We start from the raw sequence: 22,721 nt of genomic DNA, 5'->3' as shown, positions 1-22,721 counted from the left end.
TTCAAAAGTAGAGAAATGCAATACTCATTAGCAACTCAGAAGTCAGACCTCAAATTTGTACACCTCTCAAAACATAAAACGGTGGTTGTACAGTAAAAGTGTCAGATCTAGAAGAGGGGCTCCCAGACACAAAGTAAGCACATTATGACAGCAAGTCACAAATGCAAAAGCAACTGTAAGCAAAAACTAACTTCCAAATTATTTTTTCCTGATTTTTGGCTTAGCATATCTTGCAGCACATCAGCCATGGTGATTTTGCTACTTTCCTTTTAAGATTTTAATTCTCTCACATGTCAAAGTTCATCTGCTTAAACAGATCAGAACAGGTCATCAGACCAGTTCCTCTAAACCACTTTGTCTCTTCATTTCAAGTTGTGCTTACCTCAAGCCAGGGATGTTCACTTCTTTAAATCATAACACTTGTCTAAATTCTGCTACAGGAATTTGGTGTTGAAAAATGTAAATTTTAACTTACATGATTCTCTAAATTAATCCACAGGGAATTGTCAAGACAGCAGCTTGCATTTTTTGCTTTCAAAAGAATAACAGACTAACGACAAGGAAAGCCTAATCAGCTTTTAATAGATGGCTGTAAGTCTATCAGGCTTTGCCCTGTGAGCTGTCTGGACAAGACTGGACAGACAAGACTGCAAGAAAGTAACTCTAGCTTGAGGCAAGGCATACACTGATTTAACCCATTTAATATCAGTGTGAGACAAACATCATAAACCAAATGATTTGATAAGTGCTTTTAATGGTGAGAACCTTCCTATATGAACTATAGAAAAGATCTTACCCCTTACAAAAATAGTACTTTACAGATAGGAAACACCGAAGTTAAGCAACAGTTTATTGCAAAAGACCAGGTATGTAAATAAACTGTTCTGACAATTATGAGCAGGGTACAAAACATTGAACATTAGACAGTTTCTTCCTGTTTGTAAACACTAGAAAACTATTTCCTCTCCAAACAATTTAAGCATCAGAAAATATAAACATTCTTTTGCAGAAGTTCATGAACAGTACTGGCTGCCTTCTATCTCTGTTCTGATAGTTGCAGAGCATTTCTCTCGTCACATACAGGTCAGGGACTTTCCTACTACAGTTCAGACACACAGGCTGCCCCTGACTGAAGCCCTGTCATTGAGTAAAAATGTACTTCCTTTTTCTGTCAGAGAATGCATCCATGCTTTAATTTGCAATTCTTACAATAAAAAGTAAGTTAAGGCACTCTGGTAAAATGGGAACTGAGCAGTGTGTGTACATATACACACATAATAGCATACAAAAAGTTTTGTTAGTCACTCTGACACCTCTTATGATTTACAAACTTTGTTTACTTAATGGACAGTGGTGGCCACCCACATTAGTAAAGGCATAGCTAAATGCTCTGGTTGTAAGACCAGGTGATGAAATGAGTCTCTGAAATTAGAATCCTGTATACCCAAAATGAACTCTCCCCTTCTCACTTATCAAAGTGGGATATAGTTGTCTTTCAGCATTTTTAACTGTAAGGAACAAAACAGAAGATTTTCCATAATTTGTTTTAGAAGCATTTTCAATTTAGTCTGTTTCAGCATCCACACCTTAGGAGGACAGGTGGTTTACTCTGTTCTTTGACTAGAGTGTGAAGTCAGATATAACTCTTGCCCTGACTTTCAAAAGCAAGCCTTGCAGCAGGAGAGCACTCAGCTACATGCCACCAGTGATGAAGCCCCTGGTGCTCACAATAATCTAAAGAACAGGAGAGGTGTGCAGTCAGACCAGTTTTTCACAGTCTGCTTCTGGTTCAGTGACCTTCAGAGAGAATAATGTTTTTCCTTTCAGGAGTTTTTTGGTCACCTTTAAGTCCACGTAACTTTACACACAACATCCTGCAGCAAGGAATTCTACAGTCAGCTGAACAGATACCATGATTTATTTCAAACTGGCTACTTACCACTACCATGATTGCCCTGATTTCTTGTACCAAAAAAAAAAAAAAATGCTGAGGAATTCATTCCTTTGCTACCCTCTGTGCCACTCACTTCACACATTTCTATCTTGACTCCTGTCAGGTTGGCTTTCCCCCCCCCCATATGAAGAACTGTATTTTATTTTCTTCCATACAGAGCCTGTGAGGTGAAAGACAATGGAGACCTGGGAAAACAAGATTAATATTTCTACAGCAGGGGCAACTTTCATATTGTGAGAAAAATGACATTTAAAAAACCCAGCTGTTCTTTAACAGGAATTGCTGAGTGTGTTCAGAGGAAACAATTTCACATATTTATACTGAATTAAAAAGACAAGAAAGAAATTCAGAGGTTTGCAGCACTGCCAACACCTGTGAGATTCACAAGTAAGAACTAAAGCACAGTTAAAACTGGGGACTACTGGAAAGGAATACCATTTTATTTCATTTTAAGACAAGTCTTGCTAAAAGTAATGATATTCTAGAGTGTAGCTGTGGATATCCATGTGGTACCTTCATACCAGAACAGAATCTCCCTTGTGTACCTCCCATAACTTGTAAGGGGAAAATCTCTTAAAATGATACTATTTTATTTGAATTTTTTGCACTCTCAACAGCTGATAGGATCTCAGTTAAAAGTTAAATGACTCTTTTTATCCAAGTAATGCATTCCAGAAAGAGTAACTGCATTAAATTTACTACTTTATACTTTGTAACTTAATAGTTGTAGTTCAGTGTTGGTTAAGGATTCACTACTGTTAACCACCATGAGCAGGAATAGTGCTTAATAAAAAGTAATTTCTTTATGTATTTTAAAAGCTCAAACTTGAAATATTCAGAATTGCTGAAGTTTTTGACCAATTCTTGCTTATTTTACAGGTTTGACTTGTATGGAGAATGACTAGTAGTTAAAATTACAAGCACACCAGAGTTTTGGATAACTCATGAAAAATACTTTTAAAAGGAGAGCAACGTATTCTAAGTTGCAAAAGCCCAGCTGTTATTCCATTTTTAAAATGCTAGAGTTCCCTGGCTTTCTGCCAGAGGCAGATGTAACATGTATGTCTGTCATTTCTTCCCCCTGTGTAGCACGGAGGAGATCCCTGCTAACTGTGACCACAACTGCTGTTCCCAGAGCAGCAGCTGCAAGAGAGAGCAGCATTTGGGTCAGGCTCTGCAGGGAACACCCAGCCCAGCACCCTCCCTTTAGCAGGGGGATCTTCCTCCACACAGTGCCCCAGACAGGGAACGAAATGCAAGGTTCATGCCCCACATCTCTGACCTCGAAATGCTGGGAAAGCTGGGAGAGAAGCCTTGGCAAGAAGGGATTTCTTACCATGCCTCCTCTTACAGGTACTCCTGTGCTCCCATTGCTCCCCACAGTGCATGCAATGGGAAAAAGAAGCTGAAGCAATGTCTCCAGCTCCAAGGCTGTGCATCTGTTTTGGAAAAAAAAAATCCCAAACCAGCTACAAATAGTTGTTGAGTTCCTCTTCCAAACTGAAAAATAAACAAGCCTGCCCCCAAGAATTTCACAATCAAATTGGGAAGCAGCAATAATATTTCAAGCTCCCACTACACTAATTATGCCAGTAGAATGGGTTTCCCCCCTGCCCACCCTACAAAAATAAACTGAAATAGCAGCAAGTGTAACTTTTTTCCTTCATTAGTTAATTTTTGCTTATCAAAATAAGCAGCTTCTGCCCATGTTATTTCTGCACAGCTCTGAGATTGCAGCTACACTTCCATTATCCTGGTCATCTCCTGGGGTACTCATTTGGAGTTAGTTGTTGGTGTTACTGCACTGATTTGCCCACTGTGTTTAGTGCCAGCAACCTACCACTGTGGACAGGCAGACTCCCACAGCAGCTGGTGGGATGCCCCCCCAGGGGAGCAGACTGGTGTAGGTAAACATATTTATGACATTTCTCTCCATGTTTGCAGCACAATACACAGAGACAGGTATCAGAATCCCTGGGTGATGTGTGTGCTGTACTGCAAACATTGAGAGCAGGGTTGTGAATACAATTGCTCAGTTCTGTTCTCACTTCTCATCTTGACTGAATTATTTTGCATTAGCTTAAATATGAAGAGCATTTATAGTATTTTGCTTCTAAAACTAAATGAAAAATGAAATTTTTTCTGGAGATACATTTTTATTCAGCTTCTCCTCTGTAAAGTGTAGTTTCCAGACAGCAGCATAAAAATAACTCCTGTTTGTGCCTCTCCCCACGTAGCCCTGCCAGCATCACTCTCACTTAACCCAAGCAGCTCCTCCCCATGGTAAGGATGTCTGGTATTTGATGCAGTTGAATACACCTTATCCAGTGTGAGATACATTCAGCTGAGACAGTTTTTATATACACATCAGCATGTTTGTATATACTGCATGATCTAATACTGCCCATGAAGTTTAGCCCATGTCCTCCTCCTCTGTTAGCAGCTTCACTGGGCACACTGATGTCAATGCTGCTCCTGAGCTTCTCAAACTACTTGCTCATAGACTGCAAGGTATCTTCCAGGGGATGAGTGGTTCTTAATTTCCACTCATGAGTAAGTTACAAATACATCATTACACGAGTTAGAAGCTCTGACAGCACCTGGCTTACACGTACAAGGAACTCTGATACAACCTGCAGAGGTGAAACTATTACAGGAGCACACGTCTGCCTACAGCACCCCAAGTTTTATTGTCCACACCAAATCTGAATGTAGCTTAAATTACTAACACTTTAGGCTAAGACCTGACATTTCTCTAGGCTTTAGAACTTATGCAAGGCAAATAAAGTGAGAATTACATTAAAACTTAACAGCCAGACAGTTCATCTTTCCCCACCAATATTTACAACACCCTTAGAAAAACAAACAACAAACAATCAATCAAACCCAAAAACATTCCTCCAGTTTGTGGAAAATACTAAACATCCTCATTCCTTTCTCCTTACACAACTCAAACTGTCACTCTTTTGCAGCTTGTGCTTCCTTGCTTGTCAAAAGCATTAACAAGTTAGGAGAACACCCAGTCTTGTAGTTATACTATTAAAGAGAGACAGAAAAGGAAATGATTTTGTAGTAGTATTATTACTACAGTAGGATTAACACAACAAAAACTGACAACAATACAAAATGAGTCTGGGCAAAGTCATAGGATTATACCAATGCATTTAAAGTAGTATAATTTTTTTTAAAAAAATCCATTTGTGTGAATTATGTACATGTCCATCTGATGCAGTTACTTACTTTATCACATACATGTGACCTGAGTGACTCCATCTTCCTGGTCATACTGTCCATCATCCAGTTCCCTTAATACTCCATCACTGCTACTGAATCCTGGAAAACCTCCATACTGGGAGGATCCCTCCTTCATCCAACACTGTTTAGAAGGAGACAGGTGAAACTCGCCAGGTGGTTGTCCAATTTCTGGAGGGCAAGAAGTAGCTGTGTCTAATCCAACACTTCTGCTAGACACTTTGCTTTTTTCCTCCCCAGTAACTTGTCTTAAGGATTTCCTCTGGAATACAAGAGATGTTGAAATGTTAGCTTATTTAGGGGGAAAAAAAAACCCCTAGCCAAGTACTTTGCAATGCGTTGTGCATGGATTTAATGTGAGCTGCATTTTAACACAAGGCAACATTTAACACTTTCATTTAAACTACCAACTCCTTTAGAGAGAAAACTTCCAATAGATACATTTTTGGTCTCTATAAATAAACTTTGAGAGAGGAAAAAAAAGATACATAGTTTAGATTCAAGAAAGCACAAATGAATGCTACGAAAAAAATACCTCAACAATGCTCAATTCTTACGCAGTACTTGGCAGAACCAGACCAATTTACAGATCTTAGCCCACTCTAAAATCAGCTCTTTGAAGAAAGCATCGTTTCTCTGCCTAACATACATGACTAAAATAACCTGACTGACACTTTCTGCCACAGATATGCATGTGCTGCCCTTCCTTGTGCTCCACAGGGAAGAGTGCTGGCCCAGCCCCTGCTGTCAGCTGCCTCTCACCTGCAGCATCCCCATGCCCGGAGGGGTCGGAAGGCCTGGCAGTGTCAGGTACAGCTGACAGCTCCACCACCTCCAGCTCCCACTGCAGGCACACATTCACTCTTCCCTACTCACAGACCTACAAGCCACCACATACAGTCTCTGGCTACTGCCCTCCTCTGCAAGCCATTCTGGTTAGTCAGTGGATGTTGATCACATTCCTGAACCCAAGCTCTCTCTGGGAGCTTCAACATCAGTGCAGTGTTTCACAAAGGTGTGAGTGAAACTCCACTGATACTGAACTCTGCAAAAAGTGTGACCTGACCACTTCATAGGACTGAAGATTCCCCACTGATCCATCTCATGGTGCAACCAAGAGGCTTTCCCATCTTTCCAGTTCTGCCCATAAACATCTTCAAAGGCCTCCTCAGATAATGGCACATTCCTTGAGAATTGCATTCAATCCCCATGGTGAATCTATGCAGATAGAGGTCAATGGCTATTTCTGTACAGCCATTTGAAACGAGTTCTATACAATCCTTGCACAGGAAGAACCTGGTATAAATACAGCCTGACATTAGTACTTGGGTTGACTGATATCTTTCTTGTTGAATGATGCACGTTGTTGAATGATGATGGTTGCCAATGTTAAAAAAGAAAGTAAGCAGATTATGATTTCTGCAAACAAGAGACTGACCAGACTACGCCAAGGGTCCTCTGAGCCATCACAAATAAATAAAAGGTTTATTTCATTTCAGCCTCAGGAGCTACCTGAGTTAATCAGATCTATGATGATGCAGCATCTCCAGAAACAGTGTCAGAGCCTTGAGCTACAACAGAGGAACACGGTCAGGAAGGCAGAAGTGCTAAGAGAAGCTGCCTGCTTGGAGCCCTGCTCTCAGCACAAGCACTGCTAACACAGGAGATGCTTGCCAGGGACACAGCTCTGCCCACAGAAGGAACACATCCAGCTAACAAAGGAATCCAGCCTCAGCACAGAGCTGCATTTCAGTGCATGAAGGACACAAGCACTCTTGCACAAGCGCAAGCACTTTAAAAACAAAACTACACGACAGTTGCTTTTACCATGTTTGTGCCTCTCTTCTACACATTTCTGAGTTTTTCCTCAAACCCTTTTGAAACAGTAAAAACAATGGACCATGTGGCTAAAGGAAATGTATGTAGGGAAGCTGTTACAGGAGATATTGGGAAATCAGGCTAAGGGGAAACAGTGTTGCCTCAAGAGAAACAAAAGGAAATAAGTTTTGCCTGGATGCCACAGCAAGAGAATGAAGAAGTCTGCTTAAGGGAAATAAACGAAGAAATGAGAAAAGAAAAAAAATCAGAAACCCCTCAAGCACTGCATGGTTCAATCTGGCATCTCCTCTTCTGAACTCTTTTCTTTGAAAAGCAAGTGATATGTGATAAACAGAGTCTACTGAGACAGTACAGCCCTTGTAACTCAAGAGGCTTTTGAACCATTACATAAATCATAAGCCAGTTCATAACACCCTACCCCAGGAATATACAAGGCAGCAGAGATGAGCTGCAAGGACACAAAATATACCATCCTCAGAAAAGAGATCCTGTGAGATTAAGAAACCAGGTAATAGCAGAGTTCCCCTCAATTCTTACTGAAGCAAAACTTCCTTAAGAAATAGCAATGCTAATTTCAACCCAACAATCAACAAATAGAACCCTGAGTACACAAAGCACCCCAGGCTCTGTGTTGCCACTCTCCAGAATGCAAGTCCAACAACTGTACCTGCCCATGGGGCAAAGCCATGGCCAGACCCTCCTGCACTGTGGAGAACCACAAAGTGATGTGACCAGGGCACTGGGGCTTGACAGTTGTGTTTGAAAAGGTCTGTATGAGGCTGCTTTCTTATTTTAGTTATGAAAGAAAAAGCCTTGTCAGCAGCATTCTTCTCAAGGTATCTGAGCTGCAAATATGATAAAGGTGTGCTTAAATAAACAGAAGTTGTGACGCAATGTTTTTAAACTTAAAAATTTCAGGTATCTGAAGTATTTTTGTGTTTCAAAAACATCCTAAGTTGTGGATACCAAAGTTTTCCTAGTGACAGCTTTAATGTAATATGAACATCAAGGAAAAGATGCACAACAAATAAAAAGGAGAGCGTCATGCCAAACAATATACAATCACAGGAATGAAATGTTTTTACAAAAATGTTTGCAAGAGTTCAATAAAATAGTCCAGCTGTGTTGTCAGTGTCCAGGAGATTTTTAAGTAAAAGTTATTTAAACAACAACAACAACAACAAAAAGTCTCTAGAGCAGAAGGGAACGCTTTCAAATTTCAGTAGCTTATTTTCCACCTGAAATCCAGGTACTTAATGCAAAGCTATCATGACATTCTGTACCAGTTTGGTATAACAAATCCATGAATTTAGATGGAAATGAAAGTAATAAGCTGTTTGCCGATTCAAACATTTTTGTAAAAAAGCAATGAAGTAAAAAGATGAAAATTTAAGGGAAAACCACCATAATTGGCAAAACAGAAGGAAAAATGTTACTCTGCTAAACGTTTCAGCTTCAGCCCCAGTTACCTATTTATCCCATGCTAAAATGACCTCATCATATTGAAATTTCCTGGTGGAGAAGTAAAACATTCACGGGTACTTAAAGAGCACATTTAGATCTTAAGTTTGTTCAGATTTTAAACACAGAAATCCTGATGTAAATGGCTACACATCAGCTACTTCTTGTTTACTTCCAAAGTCAAAGGTTTCCTATTACAACAAATAAAAGAAGAACTACAAAACACACCATTTTATTTGTATAAACCAAAGCTGCTCATCACCTCATAACTGGGTGACAGGATTTAAACTGTGAGTACAGTTTAAGTTTTTAATTTAAACCACATCTCAAAGATTCATCAGTTCCTCATACTGACTGTTTTTACAGAACTGGTTTGTACTACATTTCCTGACAGAACCGAGTCTTAACCATTCTAACTTGTGACAGATAATGATGCTGCCTTTTAAGAGACACTTATAGTTAGAAATAACATTATGTCTCACCAAGGGAAGAGTTCTCATATCAGGAGTTCATGCCCTTATTATATAGAGTATTAAAAACATAGGAAAGCATTATTTTGTTTTATAAGCACTGACATTATGTTCCATATTTTTACAATATTGGTATCAAAATTGTGTTCCAAAACATACTCAGAAACGCATTAGGAATGAAAGACTACAATTCAGGCACGAGAGCAGAAGAACTGAAAGCTAAAAGCTGAAGATGCTTTGTACATAGAAGGTGGTTAAAGGACAAAAAATTCCACTGGCAGAATTTAGAAGAGGGTATGAGTGGAAGAGAAGATTAAGACAGCAGCAAGGAAGACTACACAGAACATTGAAGAGAAGAAAGAAAAGCTCCAGCTAAGTAAATGAGAAAATAAATTACAGTGTTCAAGAACTAGATGGGAATTGAGACAAAAAAATTAAAACAGGACTTGAATCGTGCATGTTGAAAGCAGTTCTTTCAGGCATGGAAGTACTAATTATCAGGGGACACAGTGGGAGGGAAGTTAGACTGGAGATAAGCAAAAGCTTAGAGAAGAACAAAAAAAGGAAGAGCGTATTTTAGAAACACTAAACAGAGGAAAACACAGATGACGGTAATAGACTGAATAGAAAGTAAAAGACAGAAAGATCAAATATGAATGAAGTTTAGAGACTCACAGAACTATTTGTACAGGACAAAGAAGCAGCTAGGTATCACTGCCTTATAACAGTATATAAAGTTTATAAAGTTTGTAAAGTTTGGTGCTGGACATGAGTGAAAACATTGATAGCTTAAGACTATCACAGGAAAGCCACGTTGAACAGAGAAAGGTGGAACAGCTATTGAAATCCAGAAATAACCACCATGGGATGTCAAAAGCAAAGAAAAGCCCATCAGCAGTTCATCCCTCGCTGGCCCAGCAGGATTTACTGCAGCACCGTGCAGGAGCAGTAACTGCTGTGACACTGAGCAGAGTGTGGTGACTGAGTTCCTTAACCCTCAAAAAGCACTGGATACAACCTCTATTAGGGGAGCTTCCCTCAAAATGGATAAGAGGGTGAGGAGGTTCAGCTGCAGAGTTTTAAATCCTGTCACACATTTTCATGCAACAACAACCTTCACCCTATTAACCTGCAGACTGCAGTACCCCTCCTACAGCTTGACACTTGTTTCTTTTAAAAGTGGGAAAGTAGATATTTCGGAGGTCAAAATACTTTTCTTTTTTTATGTGCAACAAATACAGGATTTCAATCAGAACATTCAAGACTTCCTAAAGACTCCAAAGAAAATACTTCCAACACAGGCAACTTCTTCCACCTGAGACACAGTAATTTCTTAGAACAAATAACACGTTTTTAGCATGCTTATGCTTTTCTCCATGGCTTAACTCAAGAGATAACATCTGAGAAAACAAATAACAGGTGAGCTCTGCAAAAGTCCTCCACAAACTTGAACTGGTAATAAGTGAAATCCTGTTCTACCACTTTTTTCCCCTATTAATTGAGAAGTCTAGTTTGTTTCTATATCTTACCATTATGTGAAATACTAATTTTTTTATATTAATACCATAAATGAGTTACTCACCTCTGGTGTCTGGACAGCAGAACTCCACATAACAGGTCTCTGAAGAAAAATTACTTGCTTTGTAGCGAGATTTCCTTCACTAAAATGTAAAGAAAACAGTTTCAGTGTTCTAATGGCAATAATTGTCCCTAACACATTCATACCTTTTAAAGTCAACTTTAAGTTGTGTGTATTTAAGTCCATGAGTAAGAAGAGGGCAGACTACAAAGCATTAATCAGTTTATTAATTCCTGAACAGTTCTGTAAACATATTAAAAAAAAAGAAATAGAAGCATGGAGCTGGGTTAAGGTGATACACATAAAAATATGGACAGACCAATAACTTGTATTACTATGACTGGAGTTATTTAACATGTACTACCTATTAATGCCACAACAACCAGGCCCAACCTCAATAGATCTACAGCTTCAACAAATATCTCAATACTTTGTGGCATGAAACTTGGGAATTACCATTCTTTACTGCTAAATAAAAGTTGTTTTCTGGTTGTAACCTATCTAACTGGCACAGAGGGTTAAGCTTGCTGTCCCCCCACCTATGGATAAAAGGACTTGGCTCAGTTTTAATAAGCTCTACATCAACAATGAGATAAATGACACTGGCTGGTTTGTATGAGGGAGCCTAGGAAGGACTAGAGAATATTTTATTAAGATAAATAAAGGGAAAAAAAAAAAAAGAGCAACTTCAGTCCTGGAACTTTTACAGATTTTAATACTGTTATGGTACACATATAAAGCAGTACAGGTGCTTTTTTTTTTCCAGAAGGAAATACTTGTAGAATAATGAACATGATGAGGTGAAGTTTTTCCTCAAGACCTAATCAGACATTACTGATATGATGTTTCAGAAGTATTACACTCTTAGAAGTGATAAATACATTAAAACTTGCAGAAGATGTATTTTCATAACCTTTCCACCAGAAATACAGGTCACCACATTGATAGCATATGTACTACCAAGCTCAACTCTGTGTCAATGAAAAAGTGCAAGAGTTTCAAGACCAGAACTCCAGAATAAGAGTTTGAAAAATTCCAATGCTCTTCTAAATAGCAGATACTACATTTTTAGAAGCTCTTCTCTCCCCAACTCCTGCTTCTGGGCAGTATTCAGCAAGAGTTTTATGCATATAAAGGAAAAATACTGAAATGCTTCAGTAAAAGGGTGACTTCAGATTTAAGAGTGCACTAAAGACAAGTAGCAAAATGGAAACACCAAAGAGACAGTGAGTTCATCTGAAATATTTATGATTCTACCTAGTCTATCCATCATAAACCAGTATTATTATGCATAACATTACAGAAAGAATTACTAAAACAACACAAGCTTTTACTTCACTATGAGTGTGTCACGAGGTTACCACTCACATACCAAGTTCAGGTAACTGGTGCATGTTTCATGACAGGGCTAGGACTGAGAATTTATTTAACATTAGGGACTTGCTCCAAGAAAAATCAGGGACTAAAACTGTCCCTATGAGCTCAGGAAGAGTTCCCAGCATAAATAGCTACTCAGTACACGTGTACTCAGATCAATAACTGGTGATGATGGGTTTGTGACTGTGTTTGGCCCCTCCCAATTTTCCTTTCAGTCCAGCTGAACTCAGGTCATGGCATATCTTTGCATGTCTTCCTTGGATGAGAACAGAGAACTATCATAATCTCCAGCTAGTGGGGAACACAAAAATGCAGGAGAGCAAATTCATTCATTTCCTTAAACTAACAAGGATTCCTGCTCTAAGAGTCTCTACCTCACTATTTGCAATCATTAAAAGAAAACATGTTAAGATTTTATGTCATTACAAGTAAGTCCACAGTCCTGCAACCTTATTCCACTTGGTTAGGTATTCTCCCTGCCTCAGTTATGTCTGTTTTGATAACATCAACTGGGAAATCTCTCTTCTAAGCAAGAAGGCTGAGCGCAGTCCGGGGCATGGGGAAGAGCCTACGGCTTATTTGGTAACAGTGTCTGCATTCCTTCAGAGACAAGAGAAAAACCCAAACATTAAGCTACAGCTTGTACAAATTCTACTGGAACAGAGAAAGGACATGATGGTGAGTAGACAATAAGTAAATTAACAATCTTCTAAGTCTGACCTTATTAAAATGCCACACACGACAAAGCTGCTATGAGCTTAATTCACAAAGGACTCAATGACAGTGGGATTTCCGCAGAATTTAAATGAGAAAAAGCGCTTACAGCAAGGGAAGCTCTGTAGCTTCCCTCACATTTCCACATTCCCTCTTTGCCTCCTAAGTCAGGGCATTTTGAAAACACTGATTAAGTAGTGAGCCATGATAAATTAATAACCAAAGTCAGTTTTTTGCACTGCACTGCTCAGAGCCTGCCTTGTCCATTTTCAGGCACTGCAGTAATCAGTGGAGGGAAATAAAGGTCACTGCACAGTCAGGCTGCTGAAGCTTTTTCCTCTCAAGAGTGATGAAGAGCAACAGAGACTCTTTTGTTGAAACTTCATCAATTTGCTTGTCTGCTTATGGTGGATGAGCAAAGAAATTTGTCCTATTACATGTCTATATTTCTGTCCCCAAAAGCAAACATCAAGCTAGAAGCTCAATAATACTCCAATGGCTCTGATTTTTACAGATCCATTTTGTTGTTATGCATGAACATGTTATTTACAAAGCACTGCAAACAGAGGTTAAACAAAGTTTTCTAAAAATGAACAAAAGGAATAAGAAATTCTTTTCATCTATTCAGTTGTGGGTTTTTTCACATTTCTCAAAATAAAGCTTTGCACTCCTTTGGAGCCACACAGCACCTAAACTTTCAGTCATGAGACTGACACCAGCTTGAGATACTAAGCTTAAAGGATCCATTTAATGAAACATTTGAAAAACCTTAGAAATACTTCTAATTTTCAACCCCTAACATGTATGAAATTTTACAAACTCCTATAATATCATCATAAAACTGCAGGAGCACTAAATTTACCAGCGAAGTATCTCCTAGATACTCACTAGATTTAACTCCTAAAAGCACTGTTCATTTTATTCTTGCTATTTATCTGAACTTGGCATAATTACTATCAAAATTCTTGTCTTGAAGACATTTACCAATTAAGTAAGACTTGCATATAATACAGGGGGCTCTTTAGATCACTAATATTATTGTGGATCCATCAGGTATTCTTTTATGGTCTGCTTTTTTTGGACTAAAAATTTCTTTATTGACTGCTGGCACAGTTTAAATACCCAAGACATGGATGGATACAACAAATGTTGCATCATATGCTTTTTTTTTTTCATGCTCTGCTTTCTCATATCCCCAGAGTAAAAAAAAAGAATCACTGTCAGGAGAGGGCAACTTCTATGCAATCTCTAGTGTGCTGACCAAAAAACAAACCCAAGCCCCACAGTGCTTATTTTTCAAACAACACCGCACAAAATGGCTACTGTGAGTGTTTCAAGAATGACATGTACACTCTCTTTGTAACAGTAAAGAGCTTTTCAGGGAAATGTTTCCTGCATCCAACATGATTTAGCCATTGAGGTAGGAACTGAAAGACTAAACTGCTGTACAGAGTGCTGCCCCTGCCTGAAACAGGACAGTGAGGCGTGACATTCAGCTATCACATCAGCTTAATGCTCTGGGCATTTTATTTTATACTTATTTTTATTTATATATTTATTTTCTTTTTTTATTTTAATTCATATGTCTGTCAAAAATGAAAAACTTTACAACAACAGCACCACATAGGAACAGACATGACAGCCTAGTGTTTTTTTGAACTGTTTCAAATCCTAACCCTGCAAAAGCCTGAAAAGGAACACATCAGTGCACAGCAACCCTCTCACACCCCAGCTGGTCACACTTCGTCTGCAGACAAGCAGGGGGCACAACATCTAGGAAGAGATCACAGAAGATCTGAAGTGATGGAAAGTTTTGCAATAAATAAGAGGAAAACAGAATAGACCAAAGTACTACAGTGAGTAAAAATGAGGATAATGAAGATTTTATCTAAGTATTGTGCACAAATTCTTTTATAAAAATAAATATGAAAACATGAATTTGTCAGATGATCTCAAAATGTTGCTTATTTTATTTCTTCAGTGTTTCTGAAGACTGTTAATATTCAGGCTGGGTTTTGAGGACAGAGTTCCAAGTCTGGCAAAAAACCCCAGCTGTCGAGCAGCATAAAGTATCCTTCTTTATTGAGACATTTAACTTGCATTCCTAGGATAACCCATCACCACCACCACTGTAATGGCATCTTTCATATCAGACACACAGTAACCATTCAGGAATTTTTTCTCTTTAAATGCCAACATCAATGCCTAAAAATAGTAGTTATCAATTGCTACTTAGCCCATGAGGACAGGAAGTCGTTAATTTTCCAACTCATGAATTCTCAATTCCTAATTAGGAATTCTTCTTCATGGGCTTTTTCAAGTTTTTTTTTTTTAAAGAAAATTGAATAGCTGTATATGAGATATACTACAGGCACACAAAACATGATTCATCCCATTTCTTCCAAGAGTAACTCAAGCCACAGTGGGATAACAAGTATTAGACAATTCACGCAGACTCCTACCCAACCATTTAGGCCAGAAAACAAATGCTTTTTATTAGTCTGAATTATCTGAGTGTGGATATAAAATGAATCCAGCTTCAGATTTGGCCAGGATATAATCCCCTTTAGCATGAACACTGCTATTAATGGGCTGGTTGTTTCACATCTAGGATGCAACACCACTTGAGAAATCTAACACTACTTTAATATTTTGCTGATTGGTACATTTTCTAACTAATTCAAATACTAACAGCTCTAGCCTAATCAAGCTGTTAGCCCTTTTTCCTATTTCTTTTTTCTTTTAGCACTTGGATTTTTTTCTATGGGCCCTGCCTTTGCTCTGCAGTCTATGAGGTACAAAGCAGCACCATTCATCTGCTGCAGGCACAGACTGACACTCAGAGTGGTTGATCAGCAGCTGCTCAGGACATTCCTGACCCTGCTTGTCCAAACCCTGCAGGGCTGGGTTCAGTTACACTGCCTGTGGGACACAAGAGTTTGTAGGTTAAAAAGTCCCTCATTCTATGACTCACAGCACACCATGACTACTAAAATCTCTCTCCCATTGTCCACTGACATCCTTCAAAGATTAGATTCACATTGTGAAGACTTACTGTCAAGCTAAGATTTGGCCAAAAATTTCAGCTGTTTACAAAAGCCAGGCTCAGTAGTTCACATACTCTTACAAGTCACCATGTTCAAAGCTAATACATTTGGGCTGCAAAATTATTGAAGAAATGAAAGGAGAACCATTTTGGTTTGTATTCTGGAAACTGCTTCTTCTAGAAGAAAACAAAACATACAGAGGCCCTTATTAAAAAAAAAAGAAACAAACAAAAAAAATTCCACAGAACATGCCATATTATTTTACCACTTCTTGTCTTTGCATTTAACCAGTTGGTTAAAATCAACTATTAAAAAAAAAAATCCACAGCCCAAACACCCCAACACCTATTTCCTGATCAGAAAAGCCTCCTTCTCACATGCATGAGTTGATTTAATTATGTCAAATCACTTGAACAAAACTCCCACTTTCTTGCAGGAGTTTTCTTAGAAACTGTCATTCACATCTTTTTCATGCTGCCTTGATTTAACACAGTGAGGTCTGGGATCCAAAGATTTCTCAAGTCATCCACTCTTTCCACAGTTGGTAGTGAGCCCTAAGCTGTGCCTCAGCACATTTGTTTGTTTTCAAAGCTTGGCAATCTTAATCTAATGGAAGAAAAACTTAAAAAAAGATGATGAGAGAGAAGAGGGGCATTAAGAGTGCTTAATCCACTGCTTCATTTGCCATTTTTTTAACTTGATACTGTGCTGAAAAGCACAGTACTTTTTGGGGGGGTTAAAAAAAGAAGTCTAGAACCTTGTGGAGGATTCAGGTGGGCTATTTGGTTCTTCTTAAAGAGCAGAGTCCCCTCAATCATCTAAATAAGTATAACAACCAGAAAACTGAAATCCAGTAGTTTGGTACAATATTTCAAGTGAACCATAATATTTTTATAAAGAAGAGAAACAGCCCAGTAACTTGCTGAATTAGCACACCCCACTCTAATGTGCAATAAACAGTGCATGACTGTCTTGTGACATGACTTCTTCCATCACCTAAACTAGTCATTCACCAAGGTCCTAAACTAGTGAAACATTTCAATACTTGTTTAAACTTGAAGTGCATGAGTAACCCCACTGCTGGGGGCTGACTATGTGGTTAAAAGTTTTCTAAATAATGTTTAGATTTACACAATGTATTTTAAGTCTAGAATTAGACTCACTGAAACCAGCAGACCTAAAACACCACAGTAGAAGACTCAACAGTAATGGTACTTACATCTCAAGTTTTATATGCATTTAACATTAGCATTTTCCTTTTTTTTACGTTTAAGGATGCAAGTAATTACTTGATAATTCTCAGACATGTACACCAGAAATGCTGCAATCTCTAGTGTGGGTACCTGTCATGTCGTACGATGGGTGTAGGCAGGACACAGGTCAGGAGCCATCCAAACTCAGCCAGCGTGTGCAATAAAGGTCCATAATCTGTTTTAATTTCACACCCCTACATTAATAATTATAAAAAGTAGTAAAGAGACTCTGTACAGATTTTATTCACATTTCTATACAACTACAATTCCTCTCTCGCTTTTAGTGGGACGATCCTTTGAGATGACAAACTGTTGTTTGGTGGAGATTCACTACTTCAAACTGAAAACAATCTGAAAGGTCATGACTACAAAACCCAAGGAAAGCAATTTATTAACATCAGATATGAGCCCTGATTCAGCAACAGAGCACATCTCATTTGTCCAGTCTGTCACATTGCTAAATTAGTGCCAAAACTTTAAACACCATCTTAGGGGTCAATTATGTATTTGTTTTTACTTTAGATATGAAGAATAAGCATCTCACCTAGCACTATAATTAAGATTTTGGTGAGGCTTTTTTGTTTGGGTTTTCTTAACATACAAGCTTTATGTTAATTCTTTTCACATTGGTAAACATATTTATCATTGGATATTTCAAAAGTAAGCCCTTAATATCCTCCAACAATGACTAATTTCAGATGTCATTGATGCAATAATCCTAAAACATTAAAATATTTAAAAAATTTTAGTGCTGTAGCCTACTACAGTAATTAGGAAAATCCAAGTATTTCATATTTAGCAGTAACATTTTAATAAAAATATACATCTGAAAGCCATAACTAATTCATTATAATTTTCCTTCTGTTTGTAGTTCTAGCTATCTTCTTCCCCTTTTTATTTAAAAATACTTCACATTGTCAGTGTGACCTGCACTTGCTGGAATTCTATCCAAAATTGGTCTGAAACACATACAAAAATCCCAGAACATTTTCTTTGGTGGTTGTATCTGTTGGTATGATCATTTGTAAATGGCAGGCCAGAATCCCTCCAGCATATTTCTTTTATGTACATTTACCAATGGCCACAGACCTGACTTTATTTTTATAATTTAAGGCTTGAGTTTAGCCCATGCAAGTGGCTTCAGGAAACCATCCTGAACATTTATCTAATACTGGTACAAGCACCCTAAGGAAAAAACAAGAAAAATAAAAGTAGGAAATAGCATTGCTAAATAATCACTAATTTACCTCAATGACTGTCCATTGTTCAACAACTATTGCATCATTTCCTTTCCTGCTAGAACCTGGAACCCCAGCACCTTCTTCTTCATAGATAAATAATCCCTCTAAAGATTTGGGCAAATAGTCCCCTGTGAACATAAACAGAAACAAAGTTTTAGGTTGATACACTACCAAGAGGTACATATGGGATGTTTTCCCCCCCTCCTCACTGAACAGTCCTCTAAAATAAATGAGTTAGCAAACTCAAATTTGTGGTTATTTCTGCATCTAATTACAACTTGGAGCATGCAAGTCAACTTAATACTCAAATCCCTTTTTTTCTACACAAATTGAACTCTGAATGATTTAATTTTCTCAAAAGCATTAACCCCTTCCCTGCTCTAATCTGAATTCCAGTTTCCTGTATCCAACACATCTCCTGCAGAGGATGGGCACAAACCCTCTCTCCTCAACCTCAATATCATCTGCCTGCAGCTTCTGGTGTGGTGGCAGGGAACAGAGAGAAGTGAACCATGAAGTGCAAAGCCAAACTATTGCTACTTAAAAACATAAATGGCCACAGGAAGAGCCTGAAACACAAGTAATTGTAAGAAGATTCCTGATGGGAAGGAAGTTTCAGAGCCCAACTCCCTGACTCACACATCCAAGCTCGACAGCATCCGGCTGGCCCAAGCTAAAGCTGTGCATCAAATAGTGGGTCATTTGCTGCTTTTGCTTCTCCCAAGAGCCTTCAGGAAGCCTTTTGTGGAGATGTACCCTGACAGCTGACTAACTTGAATTTAAACTAAAATTAGACATTAAAATTATGCAATCCTCAGAATACCAGATTTAAATCCTCTCCAATACTGGATGAGGTATGTTATTGCCTGGGCATTAAAGATGGGGTAGTTCTTCACACAGAGAGGAGCAGACAGATCTTCTCTATGTGAGGAATGGGAAGACTGTAAAACTTGTTGGACAACAGCTGCAAAGATTAATTTCAACAGCTGCCAAAACCAGCCCTCAGTGAACTGTAACAGATCTCCAGAGGGTTCTTTTCCAGCACTAAAAAAATCTCTGTATTGAAATCTAGCAGTCTGAATTCTCACCTCTCTTCCTCCCAAGGAAATTTTCTTCTTCCACTGACTTGAATAAACAGGAGTAATAATTTCAGAGCAAAAAAGGTAACTACTACAAATTGCACCATTAGACTGTTTATGTGCATAAAATCTGCAGTTTGAGAGGGACTAGCTGCCAAATTCCATCTGAGGTAAACCTGTTGATGAGCTTATGTGCCTCTGACAGTCACTAAATTTCCTTTACCACAGAGCTACAGAAATGCAGTGATTCACACTGAAAACCACAGAGAACACTGAAAACTGAGGAGTTGTCATTGTTGTCAGGGTTTTGCTTTTGAAGAACCAATATAATTTAGCTTTTAAAGATTATGTTTTAATTTTTTTTATTTAAGCTCTGCCTTGCAAAGGAGATGGTGAGTGCATATTATTTTAAGTCAGGATTAACAGAAAAAAGCATAAGACACAGTAAATATAACAACTACTCAAAGTCCTAGTAATTTTGCCCTCCTTGTATAACCCATATAAGAGGCAGACAAAGTGACTTATGAAAGCAACTTTGACAATTAATTATCTAATGCTCTTGATAATCAGCCTGAGCATTGCAAAAACTGTTTAAGGGCCCTGAAACCTTTATAACCAACATTTTACAAGACTTTCCTCCACTGCAGCTCTTTATTTTGCCTGCTTACACTGAACTGCCATAATTAATTATACAGGAACACTAACAACTTGCAACTTAGTACAAGCAAGACATGTATAAATTCAACCAAAGTATCACTCTGGAGAAGTATAAAGTCTAGGTTTATTTTAACAAATGTTGTTTGATAGCAGTTAATAGTTTCACAATTTATTAACCAGGTCAGTTTGCCTTGATCTGTACCCCTAACACTAGGGTACTATCATCTTCTTCCAGTTTTTTTTTCAAGCAATTGTGCAACAGTCAGTAGCTTCCTAATATTTTTTGCAACACTTCATTTCTGGCTTTCAGACAAATTCAGTTCAAATAGAAATGGAATCTCTAAATTATGTATCTTACCAGCAACAGTTTTACAGTTCTAGATACTCTGGCCAGCAAAGAGCTGCTTCTGTTGTCACCAGTGGTGCAGCACTGACCCACAGCTCTGCCAAAAGGCAGGATTTTGGGCTCAGCATGGTGTGCAGGAGCCTGGGCCAGCAGTGGCACTACTGACAGGCTTGCATCTGTTAATCAGGAGGATGAAGGCTAGGAACTCCCAAAGAGCTGGTAGGATCTCTCCAGAAAAAAATGGCAGAATGAAGTAAATTTGAAGATCCTGTGGCACAGAGGTCTATCATTTTAATTGCTCTATTATATCAATATGACTGTCAACTGAGCTGGCAGATTCCTGCAGAAGAGCACAGGAAGCAGGAGGGATCAGGGAAGACCTCTCTCTCAGCTGTGTGAACAAGTCCTGGGGGATCTGCCTACAGTTGAATGCAAGGACAAAAACAGGTTTCTCTACTCCCTACATGTGTCCACATCTGACCAGAACAGCAAATTTTAATGCAGTTTGGTGGTTTGGAAAGAATTTTTCAGAAAGTAGGAAGCATGGAAAGTCTAACTTGGGTTTAATGGTACAATAAGGTTAATGAGAACTCAAGGTGCTCTTTTGTCTCATTAGAAATATTTGGAGTGCAGCACAGTATCCACAGAGCAGCAGAACAGGAACGTCACAGAAACATTCATCTAATGATCTCCCCCCTGCCATTACCTTTTCCTTCAAAAAAACCAAAACCAAACTAAAGTTTATTTTGTTTTATCACTACGCTAGTTTCCTGCTTTGGAAATTCTCAATTTGATAAACCAAAAGAGAAATTTCAATTACTTCAATCTCTAATTGGCCAGAAGACAAATTATTCCCTTTTTAGGTATCAGATTCTACAAAGTTACAATATACTATCTGAACATGTTTACATATTGACCTTCACACCAAGAAACAAAACGTGGTCTTATGTTTTTTTCCAAGTTATGTAGATCTACATAAACAAGTAAAAGCTTTATTATATTCTGGGACTTTACTCACCTTTAGAAGATTCCCAGTGTACAAAAGAATCGACTAAGGACAATCCTTGTTTATAATAAAATGTAGTTAATTCTAGCCAGTCTGCTTCCAGAGTACTAACAACTGGCCCCTTCCTTGTTACTTTCATAGACAAAACACCTTCATGATAGGTCCAGCAGGTGGAATCATCATCAAAAACATTGAAGACTGTATAGAGCTTCTCTGGCAAAAGAGAAAGGAAGAAAAGTGAACCTCTTAAAGACAGTGCTCCAAAATTAATAATATTACTAATCTCTTATTTCAAGGTAATTTTCTAATTCTATGCAGCAGCTTTAATAATTGTCTCCTGATGTGTCTGTACTCTGTTTAAGATCTGAACACACTCAGAACAAGGTGTGAGGGGAAGTATGCTTTGGGATACAAGGAAAATGTGAACTTACTACACTTGGGCTGCCACCCGACCCTCTGGGTAGGTGGGTTTTGCATAAAGAAAATATACAAGAGCTAAGAAGAACCCCGTGGAAACAGACTTCATTTCTGCCACTTATAAAACTTCTGGTCACAAATATTTGAAATTCTAATAACCAATGACAATTTTTTACATTTGTAAACATAAGGAATGTCATGTACTGTATCAATTTTTACCCATTATTTTCTGAAGGTTATTTAAGTCTGGTATTAGTTGCCTACTGGGGCTTCTCAGTAGCTACTGGTGAGCATGCAAGTTAAGTATACAAAACCTACATCTACTCAAATCATTTTATATGTAGGTATTAATACACTGCTGTTACAGAAACATTCAAACAAATATTGAAAGATTAAGATTCACAGATTCACAGCATTTCAGGAAATCACTGCTGGAAGTTACCAAGTCCTAGCTATTTAGAGGTGTTCCACAATACACTCATGTGTTTCACTGCTGTGGAGAAATAACACAAACTGGTTGCCCAAAAATGTTCTCAGATGGTCTAATACTGCTGAGCAGCATAAATCAATAAAAACCACCTCCTAAACATGGAAGTATTCACACTGCCAAAACAAAAGGAACTTGGCTTAGATGACCCCAAATAAGAAGCTAGTCTCTCTAGGCTCCAGAGACAGAGAGAGATTTCCAAAGTAGGCTTTGTAGTGCAAGTAATCTGAATCAGCATCTGGAAGAACCCCTCTGTTCTGAGAATTGTTACCACACCCACTGCAAATGACATGAATTTACCTTATTCTTGGTAAAGAATAACAAAATTCTGGACTTTCAGTAAGAATGACTCTTTCTAGTCATTCTAGTATACAGTTTTATTTTATCCCCTCCACAGGGGGTTATATTAGTATAAATCCTGATAACCTTTAATTTCCTTTCCCATACAGCTAAGTGAGATCACTTATGCTCCCAAGAAAACTGTTTTCCAATACAACTATTCAGTCGCTCATATCTACCAGAAGTTTGCCTCCACAAGCAAT

General features: G+C 38.3%; 1 protein-coding gene across 5 annotated transcripts in view; it reads right to left on the bottom strand.

Annotated features, from left to right (window-relative positions):
• RFTN2 (raftlin family member 2) overlaps window positions 1-22,721 on the bottom strand; it is a 33,926-nt gene that overhangs the window by 108 nt on the left and 11,097 nt on the right. For 2 of the 5 annotated variants that reach the window (XM_051787972.1, XM_051787971.1), the window contains 5 exons: window positions 21,288-21,488; window positions 18,194-18,315; window positions 17,037-17,140; window positions 10,559-10,637; window positions 5-5,468 (listed from right to left, as the gene is read on the bottom strand). In XM_051787972.1, the coding sequence (XP_051643932.1) occupies window positions 5,199-5,468; window positions 10,559-10,637; window positions 17,037-17,140; window positions 18,194-18,315; window positions 21,288-21,488 (776 nt within the window). In that variant the 3' untranslated portion in view covers window positions 5-5,198. Of the gene's footprint in view, window positions 1-4; window positions 5,469-10,558; window positions 10,638-17,036; window positions 17,141-18,193; window positions 18,316-21,287; window positions 21,489-22,721 lie in introns of those variants that run through there. The other 3 variants (XM_051787973.1, XM_051787975.1, XM_051787974.1) reach the window with 3 other exon arrangements.

Source organism: Manacus candei, unplaced genomic scaffold, assembly GCF_025592945.1.
Source record: "Manacus candei isolate 608988 ecotype Guabito, Panama unplaced genomic scaffold, ASM2559294v1 h1tg000023l, whole genome shotgun sequence".
Taxonomy (NCBI): Eukaryota; Metazoa; Chordata; class Aves; order Passeriformes; family Pipridae; genus Manacus; species Manacus candei.
This window is presented reverse-complemented; position numbering and strand designations above follow the sequence as displayed.